The sequence below is a fragment of the Phoxinus phoxinus genome (genome assembly GCF_949152265.1).
Source record: "Phoxinus phoxinus genome assembly, chromosome: 11".
Lineage (NCBI taxonomy): Eukaryota > Metazoa > Chordata > Actinopteri > Cypriniformes > Leuciscidae > Phoxinus > Phoxinus phoxinus.
Window position 1 is genome coordinate 23584680 of NC_136886.1, and position 19522 is coordinate 23604201.

General features: G+C 38.8%; 1 protein-coding gene across 1 annotated transcript in view; it reads left to right on the forward strand.

The window, feature by feature from the left end:
- srp68 (signal recognition particle 68) overlaps positions 1 to 19522 on the forward strand; it is a 41114-nt gene that overhangs the window by 2427 nt on the left and 19165 nt on the right. The window contains exons 6-8 of the mRNA XM_079629116.1: positions 2439 to 2548; positions 10549 to 10631; positions 10960 to 11100. Of these exons, the coding sequence (XP_079485242.1) occupies positions 2439 to 2548; positions 10549 to 10631; positions 10960 to 11100 (334 nt within the window). The remainder of the gene's footprint in view (positions 1 to 2438; positions 2549 to 10548; positions 10632 to 10959; positions 11101 to 19522) is intronic.

Sequence of the window (19522 nt, forward strand, 5' to 3'; positions counted from 1 at the left end):
CCCAAAAATAAAAATAATGTCATTAATGACTCACCCTCATGTCGTTCTAAGCCCGTAAGACCTCCGTTCATCTTCGGAACACAGTTTAAGATATTTTAGATTTAGTCCGAGAGATTTCTGTCCCTCCATTGAAGCTGTATATACAGTATACTGTAGGGCTGTAACGATATAGCAAACCCACGATTCGGTTCGTATCCCGATTTCTGACCCACGATTCGATACAAACCGCGATTCTTGCGAGGAGGGAGGATTTTAAAAGCCAAATAAATAAAATAGCTAAAGCTATAACTCTGTTTTCTTGTAACAAAATACTTTTGAAAAACAAACAGAACTATACTCCATTGTGGAGATGATTCGAGCATGTTAAAAATTCTTCTGAGGTAACCGAGGCTTACTGTCTGTGCTGTAAACCACAAATAATATATTGCCTATTCCGCATGACCCGCATCTCAAGCGCAGGAATAACGCTTGCCACAAAGTGAACGCGCATATAGAGAAATGCACACTTCCTACGAATTAGCCTAAGCAGCCATTTCTTTATGTTTTGAATTAACGTTAAATCAAGTAAAAGTATTTCAAGCTTTCTAAGTTTCGATTCGTTTATGAGGTGAGCTCCACGCGCGCGCCGGTGCCACACACACACACATACAAGCAAACTGTGTGTGTGTGTGTGTGTGTGTGTGTGTGTGTGTGTGTGTGTGTGTGTGTGTGTGTGTGTGTGTGTGTGTGTGTGTGTGTGTGTGTGTGTGTGTGTGTGTGTGTGTGTGTGTGTGTGTGTGTGTGTGTGTGTGTGTGTGTGTGTGTGTGTGTGTGTGTGTGTGTGTGTGTGTGTGTGTGTGTGTGTGTGTGTGTGTGTGTGTGTGTGTGTGTGTGTGTGTGTGTGTGTGTGTGTGTGTGTGTGTGTGTGTGTTCACTCGCGGGTGTGGGGGAGAGGTGCGATTTTTGAATAATAATCAAATGATACCCAGCGATCTTCGAATATTATTTTTGCTTGAAATTCCCATACCTAATATGTAAAAGACCCCGTCACAGCCCTAGGATCTATTCTGGACGAGAAAGATAAGTCTGGGAAGGGGTGTGTCGATCGCGATCTGCCTTCTCACACCGCGACACAGGTTCGTGGATCTGAGTGTCGCGATTTCGGTTTAATATCGTAAATCGTTACAGCCCTAGTATACTGTCCATGTCCATAAAGGTAATATAAACATCATCAAAGTAGTCCATGTGACATCAGTGGGTTAGTTAGAAGTTTTTGAAGCATCGAAAATACTTTTTGGTCCAAAAATAACACAAAATAAGACTTTATTCAGCATTGTATTCTCTCCCGGGTCTGTTGTCAATCCTTCACAGTTACGCTGATGGCGTAAGACGCTGATGACGTGTTATCTGGTGCGCCTGAGCTTCATTTATAGACTGAGGGAAACACACGCTGTAAAAGTGTCTCATCCGCGACATGCACATTTACGCACCATTAAAAAAATGATATCCACGCAAACAATGTAGAATAGCTTGTATATAGCGTGCGTCTCCCTCAGACTGTAAACGAAGCTCGGCGCACCAGATAACACGTCATCAGCGTCTTACGTCAGCAGCGTCACTGTGGAGTCCTGAACGCAGATTGACAACAGACCCGGGAGAGAATACAATGCTGAATAAAGTCTTATTTTGTGTTATTTTTGGACCAAAAAGTATTTTCGATGCTTCAAAAACTAACTAACCCACTGATGTCACATGGACTACTTTGATGATGTTTTTATTACCTTTCTGGACATGGACAGTATACTGTATATACATTTTCAATGGAGGGACAGAAAGCTCTCGGACTAAATCTAAAATATCTTAAACTGTGTTCCGAAGATGAACGGAGGTCTTACGGGCTTAGAACGACATGAGGGTGAGTCATTAATGACATTATTTTAATTTTTGGGTGAACTAACCCTTTAAGTGATCACGGAAGAGAGTAGATTTCAGCTGTTACTTGAATATTGTCAGGGATTTTGCTGTCCGGATAAGGTTGGGTAGCTAATTCCACCACCAAGAAACAATGAATGAAAATATTCTCGAAAGTGATGTGCCTCTCGACTGCAGGCTACTGGAGGGGATGTAAAATTGGGGACGTGGGGTCTCTTGGGCTCATTGAAAACCAGTTGCGCTGCTGCCTTTTGCGTTTTAAGAAGTGCGCGGAGCCATATTGTGATTTTAATTCTGATTTACAGATGCGCTGCCAAACCAATGGTGCAAAACAACATTAGAGCTTTTATATTATGAAATATATTTTCAGCTGAAGCGATTGAGCTGGGCTGCCACAGTCTAGGTAATAATTGGGAAACACTGCAGCGGCTTAAAATAGCTGTTTACATATATATAGAAAATATTTGGTGTATATTTATCCTGTATATTTTGTGAAAGATTGTTTTATTTCTTTGGACTGTTTGCAGGACCATCTATGAGAAACTGGCAAGTGCTTTTACTGAGGAGCAAGCAGTGCTTTTTTATCAGAGAGTGGAAGAGATTTCACCTAACATCCGATACTGTGCATATAACATTGGTGAGAAACTGAGACTGTTTCAGATAACCTTTAATGTAGTGTGTTTTATAGCTGTTTGTGGATGAAAAAGGTCCAGAAAGTTTCAAAGAGTTATTGTCTTTTAAATGAGAGAACGATTCTGAACTGCCACCAGCAATGTTGTTTTCGTCAATGATGACGATAACGCAATTATTTCGTTGACGCACCTTTTTTTTTATGACGATAACGTTACGATGACTAGCTAAAAATGGCTCCAAGGTTACTAAAACATGACGAGACGTTTTCTAGTTTTCGTTGACGAGACGAGATGGTTATAACAAATAATTATAAGTCTGACGTTCACAATGCATGTCATTTCTGCCTATAAATACGATAATTTTGACCTCTGTACGATCAATAATGAAAAAAATCCCATAATGTACGATAATTTCAGAATTGCCCGCAAATTAGTTAAAATCTCCCGGAATCTAGATCGAGCGAGCAAGAGCGCGCATGTGTAGCGCGCGCACAGCAGAGAAGGGGAGCGAGAGACCTTGCGTGTGTGTGCTAGTGTGCGTGTGTGCCTCACGAAGCGCATGTAAGGACCCAACCAATCAAATTATTCAGAAAGTCTAGTTTATTATGCAAAGGTTTTAAGGTTAACTGTTGTTTTATGAATTGCAACCCTTGCTGCAACCTGTCAAACCTAAGCCCATTTCCAATACTTTTTAACCTAAATTAATTTGTGAAAGACAACTTTTTTTTTTCCTTTTTTTTTTTTTTACTAAAATTGACTAAAACCTTTTTGCGTTTTCGTCGACTAAAACTATCAATTTTATAAGTGACTAAAATGTGACTAAAACTAAAAAGCAATTTTGTCAAAAAGACTAAAAAACTAAAAGGGCTGCCAAAAACAACACTGGTCACCAGTAATTCCAGTCTTACTTCCTCTATGAATCCATGTAAGTTTGTAACAGATTTGCATAATGTTCTTCATTAGCTGCCTGCAAATTCTCCCTTAAACACTGTAGTTTTAGGGATGGGTATCGTTAGGGTTTTAATGGTATTACTACTATTACCGATTCTTCTTATCGATCCGGTACTTTAACGGTATTCTTATCGGTTCTTTTTGTTATATTAACCCTTATGTGCTGTTGTGGCTGTTTTCAGCCACTATGGGGTATTTTTGAGTCTTATTTTGGCCATAACTTTTTCCGTGTTTCAGCAAATGGAATGATTTTTGGTGACAAAGCTTATTTTTACACATATTTTAGGAAAATGCTTTGAAAATTTTCAAAAACTCAACAGTACACTCTGGGCAAATTCACTACCCTTTCGTTATGTTCGTGGCTGAAAACAGCCACTACTTTAAACTGCTGTAAAAATTGATCAGATAAATATTTTTTTGCCATTTTTTTTGCATAAATCTATTAATCAACCTCAGTCCTGTTCAAAACTACTAAATGTTTTTAAAAAAATCAAGATTTTAACTCTTTAATTGCCAAATTCATAAATTATGTAACTGATTTGGGAGGGGAAAAAACACAAAATTACTTATTTTCAATATAAAATGTGATTGTGGACTGGATTTTTTTTTACCTTTTATCACAGTCTTGGACATGTCAAAGATTAGAAACAACATTGGTTTTGATGCATTGTTAGTTTTTGTGCAGCATCAGATTTTAACTTTTTCTCCCTCATTTACTGTTCGTGGCTGTTTTTGCCCCATTGACTTCCATTATAACCACATTTTTTGATTGCAAAGCCATGACACCATAAAATCATGCATTTTTGATTGTTGGTGGTTTTCCCTGTTGGGAAGAGGTAAAAATTTAAATTTTTACTGTTGATAACCAGGTGGCACCATTAACCCTTTATATAGGCCTGTGCAAAAAAAAGCTTAGTTTCTGGCTTTTACATGGAGTTATATGGAGTATAATAGCATAATAGTGTGTGTGTGTGTGTGTGTGTGTGTGTGTGTGTGTGTGTGTGTGTGTGTGTGTGTGTGTGTGTGTGTGTGTGTGTGTGTGTGTGTGTGTGTGTGTGTGTGTGTGTGTGTGTGTGTGTGTGTGTGTGTGTGTGTGTGTGTGTGTGTGTGTGTGTGTGTGTGTGTGTGTGTGTGTGTGTGTGTGTGTGTGTGTGTGTGTGTGTGTGTGTGTGTGTGTGTGTGTGTGTGTGTGTGTGTGTGTGTGTGTGTGTGTGTGTGTGTGTGTGTGTGTGTGTGTGTGTGTGTGTGTGAGTGAGAGAGAACTCACCTTGATGCGTCTGAGAAAATCAAAATATGCACCTCAGCTCTCAGAACTACATGGAGTAAACAAAAACCAAGTAAGTGTATTTATGCATCTACCTTTTGATGGTGAGAAATGCAGACTAAACAAAAACTAAGCAAGTGGATTTGAACACTTGCATGCAAGCCTGCTGGTCATTTGATGGTGAGAAGAGCAGCAAGCAACATGAGAAAGGGCTTGACTTGCAGTGAAGTTCTAGAGATGATCATGCAGCCTGACCCCTCCAGCGAGCTGCAGGATGTATTGTCTTCTCCCTCTGACACCACAGACTCAGGAGAGTCAGACCATTATTTGGATGTGGCACCCTCATCATCCTCTCTAGCTTCCACTGAAGGCGAGGGGGATTCGGAAGATCCTGGGTCTGGGTGGATTGGGAGAAACGGCGAAGTGTGGTTTTCCACCAACGCGGAGACAACTCCCTTTCTTCAGCCTGCCAGAGGCGTGACTTCATGGCCGACGAGATGATTGACCTCATTGTCAGCATGACCAACCTCCAAAACGCAGAGCTCTGGTGATTTCTTGAATCTTGAGAGGGACATGGTGGCTCTAAAAATCGCACGACCACTGTGATCATCCCACAGGCAACGTGTGGACTCCCCTCTGGACCTGTAGACACCGGCCAAAATCAGTAGCCCCATGTAGGCACGGAGATCTGTGGAGTCCACCCCGGTCCAGTTTCTCATTGTGCGGCACCCGTAAAAAACAGATTGAACACAGAATCAATGTTCTGGACCCTTGCGATGGCATAGCGCGTCGGCCATGAAGTCACGCCTCTGGCAGGCTGAAGAAAGGGAGTTGTCTCCGCGTTGGTGGAAAACCAAACTTCACCGTTTCTCACAATCCACCCAGACCCAGGATCTTCCGAATCCTCCTCGCCTTCAGTGGAAGCTAGAGAGGATGATGAGGGTGCCACATCCAAATAATGGTCTGACTCTCCTGAGTCTGTGGTGTCAGAGGGAGAAGACAATACATCCTGCAGCTCGCTGGAGGGGTCGGGCTGCATGATCATCTCTAAAACTTCACTACAAGTCAAGCCCTTTCTCATGTTGCTTGCTGCTCTTCTCACCATCAAATGACCAGCAGGCTTGCATGCAAGTGTTCAAATCCACTTGCTTAGTTTTTGTTTAGTCTGCATTTCTCATTATCAAAAGGCAGCAGATGCATAAATACACTTACTTTGTTTTTGTTTACTCCATGTAGTTCTGAGAGCTGAGGTGCATATTTTGATTTTCTCAGACACATCAAGTTCTCTCACACACACACACACACACACACACACACACACACACACACACACACACACACACACACACACACACACTTTATTATGCTATTATACTCCATATAACTCCATGTAAAAGCCAGAAACTAAGCTTTTTTTTGCACAGGCCTATATAAAGGGTTAATTGTGCCACCTGGTTATCAACAGTAAAAATTACAATTTTTACCTCTTCCCAACAGGGAAAACCACCAACAATCAAAAATACATGATTTTATGGTGTCATGGCTTTGCAATCAAAAAATGTGGTTATAATGGAAGTCAATGGGGCAAAAACAGCCACGAACAGTAAATGAGGGAGAAAAAGTTAAAATCTGATGCTGCACAAAAACTAACAATGCATCAAAACCAATGTTGTTTCTAATCTTTGACATGTCCAAGACTGTGATAAAAGGTAAAAAAAAATCCAGTCCACAATCACATTTTATATTGAAAATAAGTAATTTTGTGTTTTTTTCCCTCCCAAATCAGTGACATAATTTTTGAATTTGGCAATTAAAGAGTTAAAATCTTGATTTTTTTAAAAACATTTAGTAGTTTTGAACAGGACTGAGGTTGATTAATAGATTTATGCAAAAAAAATGGCAAAAAAATATTTATCTGATCAATTTTTACAGCAGTTTAAAGTAGTGGCTGTTTTCAGCCACGAACATAACGAAAGGATGGAAATTTGAACAATGCACAAGGGTTAAAAAAAGGGGGGAAAATAATTTAGAACATAATTATTGCTTTATATTTTGAAATGTAAAATATCTATAGCAAAAGAAAAAGCAATGCTTTAACAAAACAAATAAAACATGTATGTTATGCAGAAGGGTGCAGGCTTTTGTTTTAAAACAGAAGACACAGGACACCAAAAACAAAGTACAAACACATCGTCAAACAAAAAAAGTATACTATAAAACAAATATAGAAATTATATACCCAGTGATTTTAATTTTATACCCCTTTAATTTCAGTAATGTCTACTGACATTACTGTTCAGGTGAGTAATATGGGCTAAAAAGACATCTAATAATCAAATGTAAAATAACACTGCATCGTTTATCATAGATAGATTAAAGCTTATAAAAGCCAAAATGATTCATTCAAGTGTTGCGACTGATTTTCTCTTTGCCTTTTGTTGTTTGATTCACATTAATGGAGCAATCGTCAGCAGGGTTATTAGACTGCTGCCTCTTTAAGACCAAATGCTGATCTAATCATTATTACACAAACATCATATTTTCTCCCAGCTATTTAAGACATAAACTCTATTTAAGTGAATAAACAGTTTTAAGTGAATCTCCAAGACGGTAATTGTGAAATTTGTGTATATTTGATCGTTTAGATGTGCACACGAAGCCCAAAGTATACGTTGCTTGTCTCGTTGTGGTGTGTTTCGTAGCGCGCCACCTTTGAAACAGCGCCTACTCTGTCGATTTTTGGTGCTTTTGATAGCTTTTTATTATCAATCGCGTCCCGCAGTTTGGCAACAGTAGAGACTGCGTTTTACAACAATCACCAATCGTGCAGATTCTGACGTTATGTTTGGGAGAAATGACAGCGCACCGCTGTGAAGGGAAGGAAGTTGCGCTATATGGCTTTAGTTTTTAATGGTTTTACCTCAAATTTCTTCTTTTTTTTAATAATCATTGAAAGCCAAAATCTAAAATAAAATTAGTTGCATCACAGACAAATGGTTCAATATTATTGTATATAGAAGTGGATGGTGAGATTAAATTTGCAAGAATGTCTTTATAGCAATAATAAATAGCACATGTACTTTCTTAAAGGGCACCTATTATGCCCCTTTTCACAAGATGTAAAATAAGTCTCTGATGTCCCCAGAGTGTGTATGTGATGTTTTAGCTCAAAATACCCCACAGATCATAATTTTTTGCTGCATGTTTAAATTGTCATTTTTTGGGGGCTGAGAAAAACGCACCGTTTTAGTGTGTCTCCTTTAAAAGTTAATGAGATGCGGTTCTACTCACAGGGGGTGGAGCCTAACCAGCTCGCATTCAGAGCCAGGACAATCTCATCTCACAGAAAGATGATATCAAAACCGTAACGGTGTTCGAGTCGGACAATAATGCCCTCAGAGCTAGAGAATATATGCTATATGAATAGAGATAGAACGGGTGTTTATTTTAATTGTTTATAACTTATATGCCATCTGTCCACTATAAATACAAACCTGCTGTAGTAGACCCCGTCTGAATGATGACCAAAATGTACTGATGAGTTCAATTAAGTTTATTGTACATCACACAAAAGATGAAGCGTTAGTTTTACTGCAGAAAATCACTGTAAGAATAAATGCCGTATAAGAAGTGCGCATTAAGTCTTATACATAAACTAACTCTCCCTTTCATTATCATGGAACATAATGTTACACAGGGAAGTACACAAAACACTCGTTACAACTAACAGTAAACAAATATATACACCTTTTCAGTGGGTGCTTTATAAACTGTATATCTGTAAAACGACTCGATGAGCTCGATCTGTCATAAAGTGCTCGCTCTCACTTTCATTTCTGCGGTGATCAGTAACGTTAGTCCTGTCGCTCCGGAGACTGTAAACTGGATCACGAGAGCAGTTGTACCTCGAGTATCCTCGAGTAACAATCCTCGAGTAACAACGAGAGTAAATGAAGACTGCTATGTTTATTCTAACATCCAAAAAACGAAACACCTCAATCGCTCTCGGAGACATTCTACAGCTGCTCCAGTGTCAAAACAATGGCGGACTTTGTCCAGCTCACTCAGGGCGGGTCTATGCTCAAACTGCAGTGTCAATCAACAGTCGTGGGCGGGGCTTGTGCAATTCTACGTCACATTGCATTGATTCGGAGAACAGCTCGTTCTGAGACAGTGCTTATGATTTATGGGGATTTAAAAAAAAAACACTGTTGGATTTTTATCATTATAGGGTGGTTGTGTACACACGCTGCCAACACACATTTATGTTCAAACACCATGTAAAAGTGAATTTTGCATAATAGGTGCCCTTTAATTTCTCCAGTACCGACAGTGGAACCGATAACGTCCGAGCTTATCGATCCAGTGGCCTTTCATAATTTAGCAATGGGGCCCGTTTAATACTGGGTTTTGGTACCCGTCCCTAGTTGGAACTGAGGCCTAGAAGAGATTGGTATGTGTTGTCGACATGTCGAGACAACACATGCTGTTTTCTGCATTGCAAAAACATGCTCAACTGTTTTCTTCGCTATCGACTCTAATTGATAGTTAAACCGATGCCATCGTTACATAGAAGGGATTTAGATAGATAGATAAGAAAATGTAAGTTATTTATTTATTTTTTTGACCTTGAATACATGAAAACCTATTGAAGGAGACCTCCAAAACTAAATTTGGAACCTTTGAAATTGATTAATAGGGGCATTTTAAAGGCTAAGGTGGGCCAATCAAACATGCATGAATGAAAGTATTGGACTTCATTAGGGATGTTAACCGATGACCGTTCGACAGATGGTTGACCGTATCAACGTTAACCGATCAAAGTTGTTGGTAGTCGGTAAAAAAAAAAAGAAGTGATCTCTAAATTAGGCTATTATAGACAGTGGACTAAACGCTACTACAGTTAGCCGTCTCATTCCAAAATCTTTTTGTGTGAAGTGAACAAATCCCTCACACTAAATTTTTCATAACTCGCCCGTTTGTACTTAATAAACCAATAAAAACATTTGCCGCGAGGTCACAGCGTTTGGGTTTGCGCGCTCACAAGGTTTTGGAAAAGTAAAGACTACAGGCTAACACACTCGAGGTTAGCGCCAGGGCCGACGACAGGAGGAAGCGTGCAAAGAAGAGTAGTGTGTGTAAGTTTCAACTTGTGTGACAGTGCTTAAATATGAAAATACATTACATCTACATTTCAGTGGTAACAGATAAGGTGATGATGATCATCATCTTTCTTTATTATTGTTAGCACTGCCTCAAACTAAAGCGGCTTCGGTTCGGAGCTGTCATTTTCTGAAATGAGCCACGGCAATGTTTCAAATGAGCTTCTAATGCTAGACAAACACCTTTATTTTCAACGCGATCACCTTGTACCCAAACCATTTCGAAACTAAGGAGCCATTTGTCCTCCGATTATATACAAGCTCCTCGACGCCGCGTTTGCGGGAAACTGTTTCGCGCTGTTGGGGATTTTAAAAAAGTGACGTGAGTGGAAGGGCGGCGTCGGCGCCATGTGTGTGTGTGTGAGCGGGAGGCAGAGCGGCGGAGAGATGCGACTGAGTTGCGAAATTGCAGGCGCGGCTCGAAATGGCTGTTATTTTAAATAGCGTAGCATATTTTAAACTAATCGGTTAACCGGTTTCAACCGGCTAATGAGGCTCGGTGGTCGGTCAAGAATTTTTTTAGTTTTCGCCATCCTTAGACTTCATCCAAACATACTGAAACATACACACACTTTGACTACTTTGTCCAAACCACAGCCTTCATGCCCAGATGCTCTTTGTTCTCTAGGTGACCAGAATGCAATAAACGACCTCATGCAGATGAGACTGAGTGCAGGAGGAGGGGGTGGCATGATGGCTGAAAAATTGGAGGTCAGTCTTCATTTAATTTCATTTACGCTTTTATCCAAAGTGACTTATATTGCATTTCAAGGTACACATTTACATTCTTATCAGTTCTTGGTTTCCCTGTGAATCGAACCCATGACCTTGGCATTGCAAGCGTCAACGCTCTACTGTTTCTACAGGAAGACATTTCTTGTCTTCATAACCATGTTATATAAAAAGGTTTTGTTTTCTGGGCAAAAATTGCATGCCAAACCTCATGTTTTCTTAAAGTTTTTTTAATTTTATTTTTTTAAACGAAATCACTATTGGTTAAATTGACCATCTTTAAAATTGTTCTCTTCCTTTCTCTCAGACACTGATTACTCAGACAAGAGCTAAGCAGGCAGCTGTGATGAGTGAGGTTGAGTGGAGAGGTCGTACAGTTCCTGTCAAAATCGACAAGGCTAGAATCTTCCTGCTGGGTCTGGCAGACAATGAAGCTGCTATTTCACAGGTCGATAAACTCACCCTTTCACAATTCATTTTGTATTTGCATGCAGTACTGTGACCATGATAGTGACAATATCCCTTCCTCATTAAGTAGGAACTACGTCCTAGTTAAGTTAAAGTTGCATGCGCCATTGGTACACCCGTTTCTAGAGACTGTCCCTAAATGTGGGAATATCCAGTGTCAAGCCAACTTTATGCCAGTATTTCACTGGAAATCGCTCGGCTTGAAACATTGCACGTTATGTTCATATTCTGAGTCTGCTTGCCTGTTCCTATATCTAGTAGGGCTGCAACGATTCGTCGACAACAATCGATAATAGAAATGAAGTTGTCGCAAGACATGTTTTTTTCTGACCGAGTGAGGCATCTCTCTTCATTACAATCTCTGCCGAGAGTCGCACATGCGCATTAGCTTCACTGCTGAGCGATAACATACAGAAATGGCGGCGTCCAACGCAGCAGCTGCGCATACCAAAACATCTAATGTTTGGGAGCATTTTAGCCTGGATACGGCGAATAAAAAGATTACCTGCATGGTTTGCAAAGCAGTCCTTGCGTATCACGGCAGCACCTCGGTGATGCACGAACATTTAAAGAGAAAGCGTTGCCACCCGTCCCGGTTTTCCAGGGATTGTTCTCTTTTTTGAGCGACAGTCCCGGACAATTTATATTCTTTCACGGGACACGAATTGTCCCGTTTTTTTTGTGAAAACTTACTTCTAAAGTAGAATTTCCTGGTTTCAAATTAAACTGTTTCTGTCTACTGTTACTGTGTTTTCTTCATGGTTGTGTACATCCTGCCTGTGCTGTCGGTCGCGCGCGCGCATCAACACACATCCAGGATGAAACCGCGTGAGTTCAGTTGCTAGCTAGCTTTTTAAAAACGTTCTATTTACATCTATTGTGTGAAATGGGGGGAGAGACGGACGAGGAGGACAACACAACAAAATCGAGCCACCAGTGTCAAAGAAAAAAACAATGTACAACCTACAACTCAGACTGGGCGAAAAGAGAACTTTTCTGAATGGGAAAATATTTTTCCCATTCCCCTGTTTACTTGATTTTAATTTATTTTTTCTTATAAAACAAATGTGCCTGTCCTTTATAAAAATGATAGTTTCTTTATGCATTTATGTCTATATTGACCGAGCACTGTGCCTAATTGGTTTTAGACAGGGCATTTTTATTTACTTTTAGTATAAATCGGCCTATCAGCAGCAAAGTTCAATAAAATATGCATTTTTCATTGAAGTACCCCCTTCTTTCTTGTGTTTACTATCATTTTCCACAGAATTAAAGCAATCTCATGCTAAATTTACATTTTAGAAAAATGTAATAATTGTTCGATTAGTCGACTAATCGTTTCAATAGTCGGTGACTAGTCGACTATTAAAATAGTCGTTAGTTGCAGCTCTAATATCTAGTATAGCCTACATCCCCAATAAGGTGCGAGTTTGGTCTTTTTATATCCCTGTTAGTCCAAGCATTGAGTGTCCTGACCGCAGGGGAATCCTGGAGATTGACGTAGTTCTACAGCACAGTACCGCCATATAAAGTTAAGAAAACGAAACAACCGAGAGAAATATGTCTACTACCTAAGATTTAACGTTTTATCTATACATCAGCATCGTGAATAACATTCTAATCTCGTTCACGGTAGAGAAAGCTGCGTATATGTGCAAAACTAACTGTGAAGACTTAAAGGGGACCTATTATGCAAAATTCACTTTTGCATGCGGTTTGGACATAAATGTGTTGGCAACCAGTGATACAAATCCACTCACTCCTTTTTTATTAATCCCCATAAATCATAAGCAATGTCTCCCAACGACCTGTTTTCAGAATGCGGCTTTAGTGATGTCACTAAAGCCACAGGCCCCGTCCACGAGTGTTGACAGACACTGCCGTTCTAACATAGAGCCGCCCTGATCGAGTTCACAGCCGAGTTGTACACGCATCCGCCATTGCTGCACTGACGAGAATGTCTCCCAAGCGTTGTAGATGTTGTGTGGCTGGATGTATTAATCCACAAAGCTCTCTCTATTTACTCCCGAAATCTAAGGCAGCCGCTGTAGACGAGGTGGATTCATTTTGTTTTCAAATAAAATGCTCCCTCAACTCTACCGAAATTCGTTTATGTACTTGCTAGGGCTTTAACTAACGATTATTTTAATAATCGATTAATCTGTCGATTTATTTTTCCGATTAATCGATTAATCGGATAAAATAATAATTTAAAAAAGCATTCATTCCCAACCCTTTATTCAAAAACAGAACTGACAGTGCAAATTCACAGTGCAAAAAAATCTTCAGAAAGTGCACAAACAGGTCGCTCCTTGATAGGGATGCACCGATACCATTTTTTCAGAACCGATCCGATCCGATGCAAAAAATTCTGAGTATCGACCCATACCAATCCGATACCAGGGCAGTTTTTTTTTAAATCAAGTAGAATTTCTATAACTATGTGTGTTGAACTGATAATCACTATTTTGTGTGTTAAACACAATCTACTTAATACAGACAACTTCATTAAAAAAAAGAGACCATAAATGCTATTATAAACTAGAATAGTGGATAATTAAGCATACAATTTAGTCTAGAAAAATCACAAGTGCACAATAATTGTATTAAATCTGAACATGAAAAAACATTTAGTGAGGAACAAATATTAGAATAAGTGTAACACTAAATTTGGTAAAACGTTACACATTGCTCTTTGTATTGTTGTAAAATACATTCATGAAAAACAAGATAACAAAAATCAAAAAGATTAATTTTATAGCCTAGGCTACTATAAAATTGAGACATGTTTTAAATGTATAGCACATCGGTTTAATGAGGCAGCAACATGATGGATAGTACAGAACTAGAAAGGCTATTAATAATCGTTCATTGCGTCGCTGTATTATGATATGAAAGGCCCCAATACAGTGCGGCACAAAGCGCTTATGCGCATCGCGAGCGCAGAATGATGCGCTTGAAGCAACACGAGTCACAGCGCGCAGCGCTTCGAGTCCGGATTGAAAAGTTCAAATCACAAAGGAAAGACATAGGCTATTGATGCGTAGTGTATTAAACAGTATCTATCTATCTATGCAATAGTTTATTGAGCATTTTCTTTTAACAGTTTTAAATGTCAGTTACTGTGCGCGTGAAGAACAGTTAGTGCTCTGACTCTACTCCAGTGTTGAGAGAAACCCAGTAGAACGTAACATGATGCAGCAATAAAGTCCAGCAAGATAAAGTTGTTTAATGCAAAACCATAGACCTTTATCTACAGATCAAGTATAATTATAGTAACATTGAATCATCTTGGAGAGAGTTTTTCATCGTGTTGACCGTCGTACCGAACGCGACGCGCTGTTTGATGCTGAATGGAGAATGACTGACAGCCGCAGCGGAGGGAAAAGTGTACGTGATCTTGAATTTAATCACTTAAATATAAATTTCTATCTCACATTATATTATATAATGGCTTCAGAGCACTTATCATATAGTGCACGACAACTTTATGATGCTTTATAATGTTTTTGTCCCTTTTGTGGGGCTTAACAATAGCACAGAATATACGCACAATTATTTTTTTACATCTCCGTGACGCGCGACACAACGAATCGATAATGAAATTCGTTGCCAACTATTTTAATAATCGATTTTTATCGATTCGTTGTTGCAGCCCTAGTACTTGCGCACTTCTTATCCTGTTTACTCGGCTCTTACAGTGATTTTCTGGAGTAAAACTGACGCTTCAGCTTTTGTGTGATGTACAATAAACTTTATTAAACTCATCAGTATATTTTTGATCACCATTCGGACCGGGTCCGAAACAGCAGGCTTGTAGGCTATTAATAGTGGATACATAAAAGCAGATGACAAATATGTTATAACCGTAATCATACTAAACTATACCTGTTCCATCTCCATACAGCATATATTCTGACTCTGTAGGCATTATTGTCCGACTCCGGATTGAAATGAACACCGTTACTGAGAGTTTCTGATATCATCATTCCGTGAGATGAAATTGTCCTGAGACTGAGTGCGAGCTCATGAAGCTCCGCCCCCTGTGCCGTGCAGCAGCAGCCTATTTGCATTTAAAGGGCACACACTATAAAAGCACGTTTTTCTGAGCACCAAAAAGTGACAATTTAAACATGCTGTAAAAAATGATCTGTTGGGTATTTTGAGCTAAAACTTCACATACACACTCTAGGGACATCAGTGATTTATTTTACATCTTCTGAAAAGGGGCATAATAGGTCCCCTTTAAATGTAGAAACAGCTTTTGTGTCTGTATCAGCTTTTCCATATACATGTATGTGTGTATACATATATATATATATATATATATATATATATATATATATATATATATATATATACTGTATTTTCCGGACTATAAAGTAGGTAGTCAACCAGAGTGCCTATTGCCGCCACGGCAAAACTACCGCGGTAAAAATCCAGTCGCATTTCAAAGTCATTCGCGAAATGACCGCCAGGTGGCACAAAGGGGCGTTGTGCAAAACAGCAGCAATTGCCGTATTTTGGAATGTAAGTGGGGTTAATGTCAATTAACAGTAAAGATGAAATACTATAAACATTTTTTTTTTAGGACAGAAAAATAGAATCATAATTTTAAAATAGAGACGAGAACAATATAGTCTTCATTTCATATTGTACGCCTAGATGTCTGTGGGCGACATAAGCCTATTGCCCGTTGGGAGCAGCGTGATTTAAAAAAAATTATAATAATAAATAAATTAGGTGCAATGAGGCTGATTATTTTTTTACTATTCTATTGAGGAATTAGACTAATGAAGAGACGTGCTTCTCTGGAGAACACGCTAGAGAAACCGGGCGTTTCTCAGTGAGTAAATTCATGGCCGAGTGGTAGAACTTATGATCATTTGGATGACACGGGTTCAAATCCCGAACAAACATGGACTACATTTTGTATTCCCAAAAATGGGAATACATTTTAGGCTAGTACATTTTATATTAGCCTATTAACCCTCTGGGGTCTGAGGGGTTTTCTGGGTCCTGGAGCTGTTCTGACATGCTCTAACATTTGCGCTTATTTCTGTTACTTGTGACATTTTCATGGCTAAAGTCCTATGTCTCTGTATTCAGCACAAACTCTGCTACAATAATATGGCAGCAGCATGTATGTAAAAGTTTGTAGTTTTGAGATAATAACATTTATGCGTGGTTTGTGAAAATGACATGTCACTGAAATAAGGTCATGAAACCCAAACTGATTATTTCTTCAAGACTTTTGAAAATTGTATCCCATAGCCTAGAATATTTGCTCAAACTATGTGAAAATCATCCTGAATACTCATTCAGATAAGACAATATGTTGATTTAAAATTTGTAAGACATGTCTTGCGTAAGAAAGTTTTATGCGAGTAGGCGTAAACCACCCCATGAATATTGAGTGTCTTTCTCAGGTGTGAAACAAAGACCTTCCCATAATGGCCCTATTAGGAGCTCTCAGGTCCTATCATTACATTACCTTGCACAAAGAATGAGGAGATTTGAAAAAGAATGGCTTTTTGATTGTTTGGATTTATTTACAACACAACATAATCCAAAGATACACAACAAATGGCAATAAAAGCACATTTAACACACTGAACTAAAGACAGAGACTTAACCAGTCACACACACCTTTGTGCCATTCCTGAAACATAGTACATACCTGTCATTTCCAAGGTGTTTGATTTTTTTCACTTTACCTCCTCATGCTCATGTTGAAGTCAGCAGGACTGGTAACTAAAAATAAATAAATAAACATGTGAACATGCTGATATCAAGAGAAACTAGGGCTGCATAATTTTGGGAATACATTTTAGATTTGTTCTGGTTAAAATAGATTTTTGAAATTTACAAAATACACACACACATATAATGAACACCAGGTTTGTTGTGCCTTGTAGGCATATACCAGCAGGGCTGAATATAATAACAATAGTAGGCCTATAGCAGGCATTGTTAAAAATGAACACTTCAGTAACACTACGCTAGAGAAAAATATATTGATTATATGTTACTTCAAATGTTTACAATCGATATGATGTTATGAAATGAGATTGGAGTAAAATCATGGTGCGTTTTGCTTTTCAAACGCACGTCGCGCGACTGACTCAAACTCTCACAGCGCGTGCAGGGAACATTCACTGAAGCATCGAGCAACTGTTCAATGGCAATGTGAAGTTTATGCAACAATAACACTAATATAATTCAGAATTATTTATTATCTTAAAATCTTTCTTGTCTTCAAATCGCGTTCTTCTGATGTAAATCCAATAATCTCACAGCGTGTCTTCCAAACTCGATGACAGCAGAGGACTGAAAGTTTGGCGGCGCTTTGTTTTTGAGGTAATGAGCACGTTTGCGCGACGCATGGACTATTTGCATGTCTATGTTTTGCGCGTGTGGGTGTGGTCACATTAAAACTGAGCAAGGGTTAGAGAAACTGGATATCTTGTTGGTTTTATACAAATTACTTAACATAGAATATTTGTTTTCGTTTTGAATCAGATAATTTAAAACTACACACTTAAATGTTTAAAAAGATGTATAGCTCATAAATGTGACAAGTATTCGCTGAGTTTTGTTTGTTTAGAGACGTGCTCAAGAAAAAGTTCACGAGACGGAGAGGCAGAAAGCACAGCCTGTTTAATTTCTTTATTTTACAAAAGCACAACATTTTGTTTTGATTGTAAGTGGACACACAAAGTAGACATCTCACAGATTATTTTTTTCATATTTTATTAAGTCTGTATGACCATAAATGATGGAGTGTTTTAAGTCTATTTAGCTGCTATGTGAAAAAAATCACGCAAATCACGCCGGTGTGATAAATATTATATATTTAAACATGTTCAAGCATCCAGAATTAAGCCATGTTAATAACGTTTGTAAGAAACCAAACCGTTTGTAAATCCGTCAAGATTTCAGCGAGATAAGAGTATTTGTGTTCGTGCAGATCACTCGCCTTACAGAAAGCTTCCCTGTGACAAGATGGCCACCGGGTGATGCCGTTCGAGACTCCGCCATAAGAGATCTAGCCTTTATTATGTATATCTATGGTTAAAGCAGCAGCTTTACCGTATTAAACATGAAAAACAGTGTTAGTGTCTCTTTCAGTGCTTCACATTGCCATTTAGCCACCTGGAGTGCATACTACATTGAATTTCACACACTTTTGCGTCACCATATGCACGCAGATTTCCCCCCCATAACGCTCGTCTAAACGCAGAATAAAAAGTGATAACGCAACGCCACTTTTGCGTTTTCTCTTCAGATCGTTTCCGTGTAAACGCAGCCTAAAATGGGAAGGAAAAACTAAATAATTGTCAAGGTTTAAAAATAGTGATACAAAATTTTTTTCTTATAGACTTTCTTCTAAACTGTCTACCGCAGTCAAATAAGAAGTTACACAAACCGGTAAACTACTATCAAATCTTTGCATGTATATCGAATCGAAATTTTATTCAAAATCGTAATTGGTTTTGAATCAAATCATAACCTCAAGAATAGTTTTGAATCAAATGGGGTGGTACCAAAACATTCCTAGCCCTAATGGTTCTAGTTATTGATATCTTCCCCACCTAGGCACACCTCACCCATGAGCATGCTCACATCTGTGGCATGTTGTCCCATCTTAACCAGACTGCATTCTGTATAGAATAACCATTCTTAGGGACTGCTCTCCTAGTTTTTTTCTTTTAGATTCACAGTCTCGCTTTCACAGAAATTCTGGTTTACCCTGTTGCAGTTAGTCATGCAAGGTGTTGGTTAGGTGTGACCACAGTCTCTATGTGGGCGTGTGCTTATGTTTGTTTCTCGTGGTGTTCTAAAGTTCATTTTGTAGAAGTAACATTAAATTAACATTACATTTTCTATGCTTATCCCACAGAAATCTGATTGCTTCTTAATTATACTTTTATTATGATTTTATTTATTTATGGAAAGAAATTTCAAAAGCCCATGCTCTTATGTCATTTGGATTTGGTATTTAATTTGCTTAGTCTCTGCTACAACAGGAATGCTCCAGAAACTTTTTATTTTATTTTTTTTTTTACGTTATTTGCGTTGATGCTTGTCTTTCATTCTCAACATATTTTGCCCTCTTAGACTCTGGAGGTTTATAATTTTATCTAGTTTACTCATACAGTTGTTATGCTGGTGTTTTAGTTGTGATGTACAATTCAGTGTTTCCCGTACAATGTATTGGTCTTTGTCAGGTGACGTCACACACAACAAACCCACGTGTCTGACAAAGACCGATTGGATTTTCAGCGCCGCTGCAAAATCTTCACGATCAGTAATATCACGACATTCACTTCATTCTACACACCTAAAAACACTGAGACATGGCGACTGGCTGCGCTGCTAATGGCTGATTAGCTGGCTGC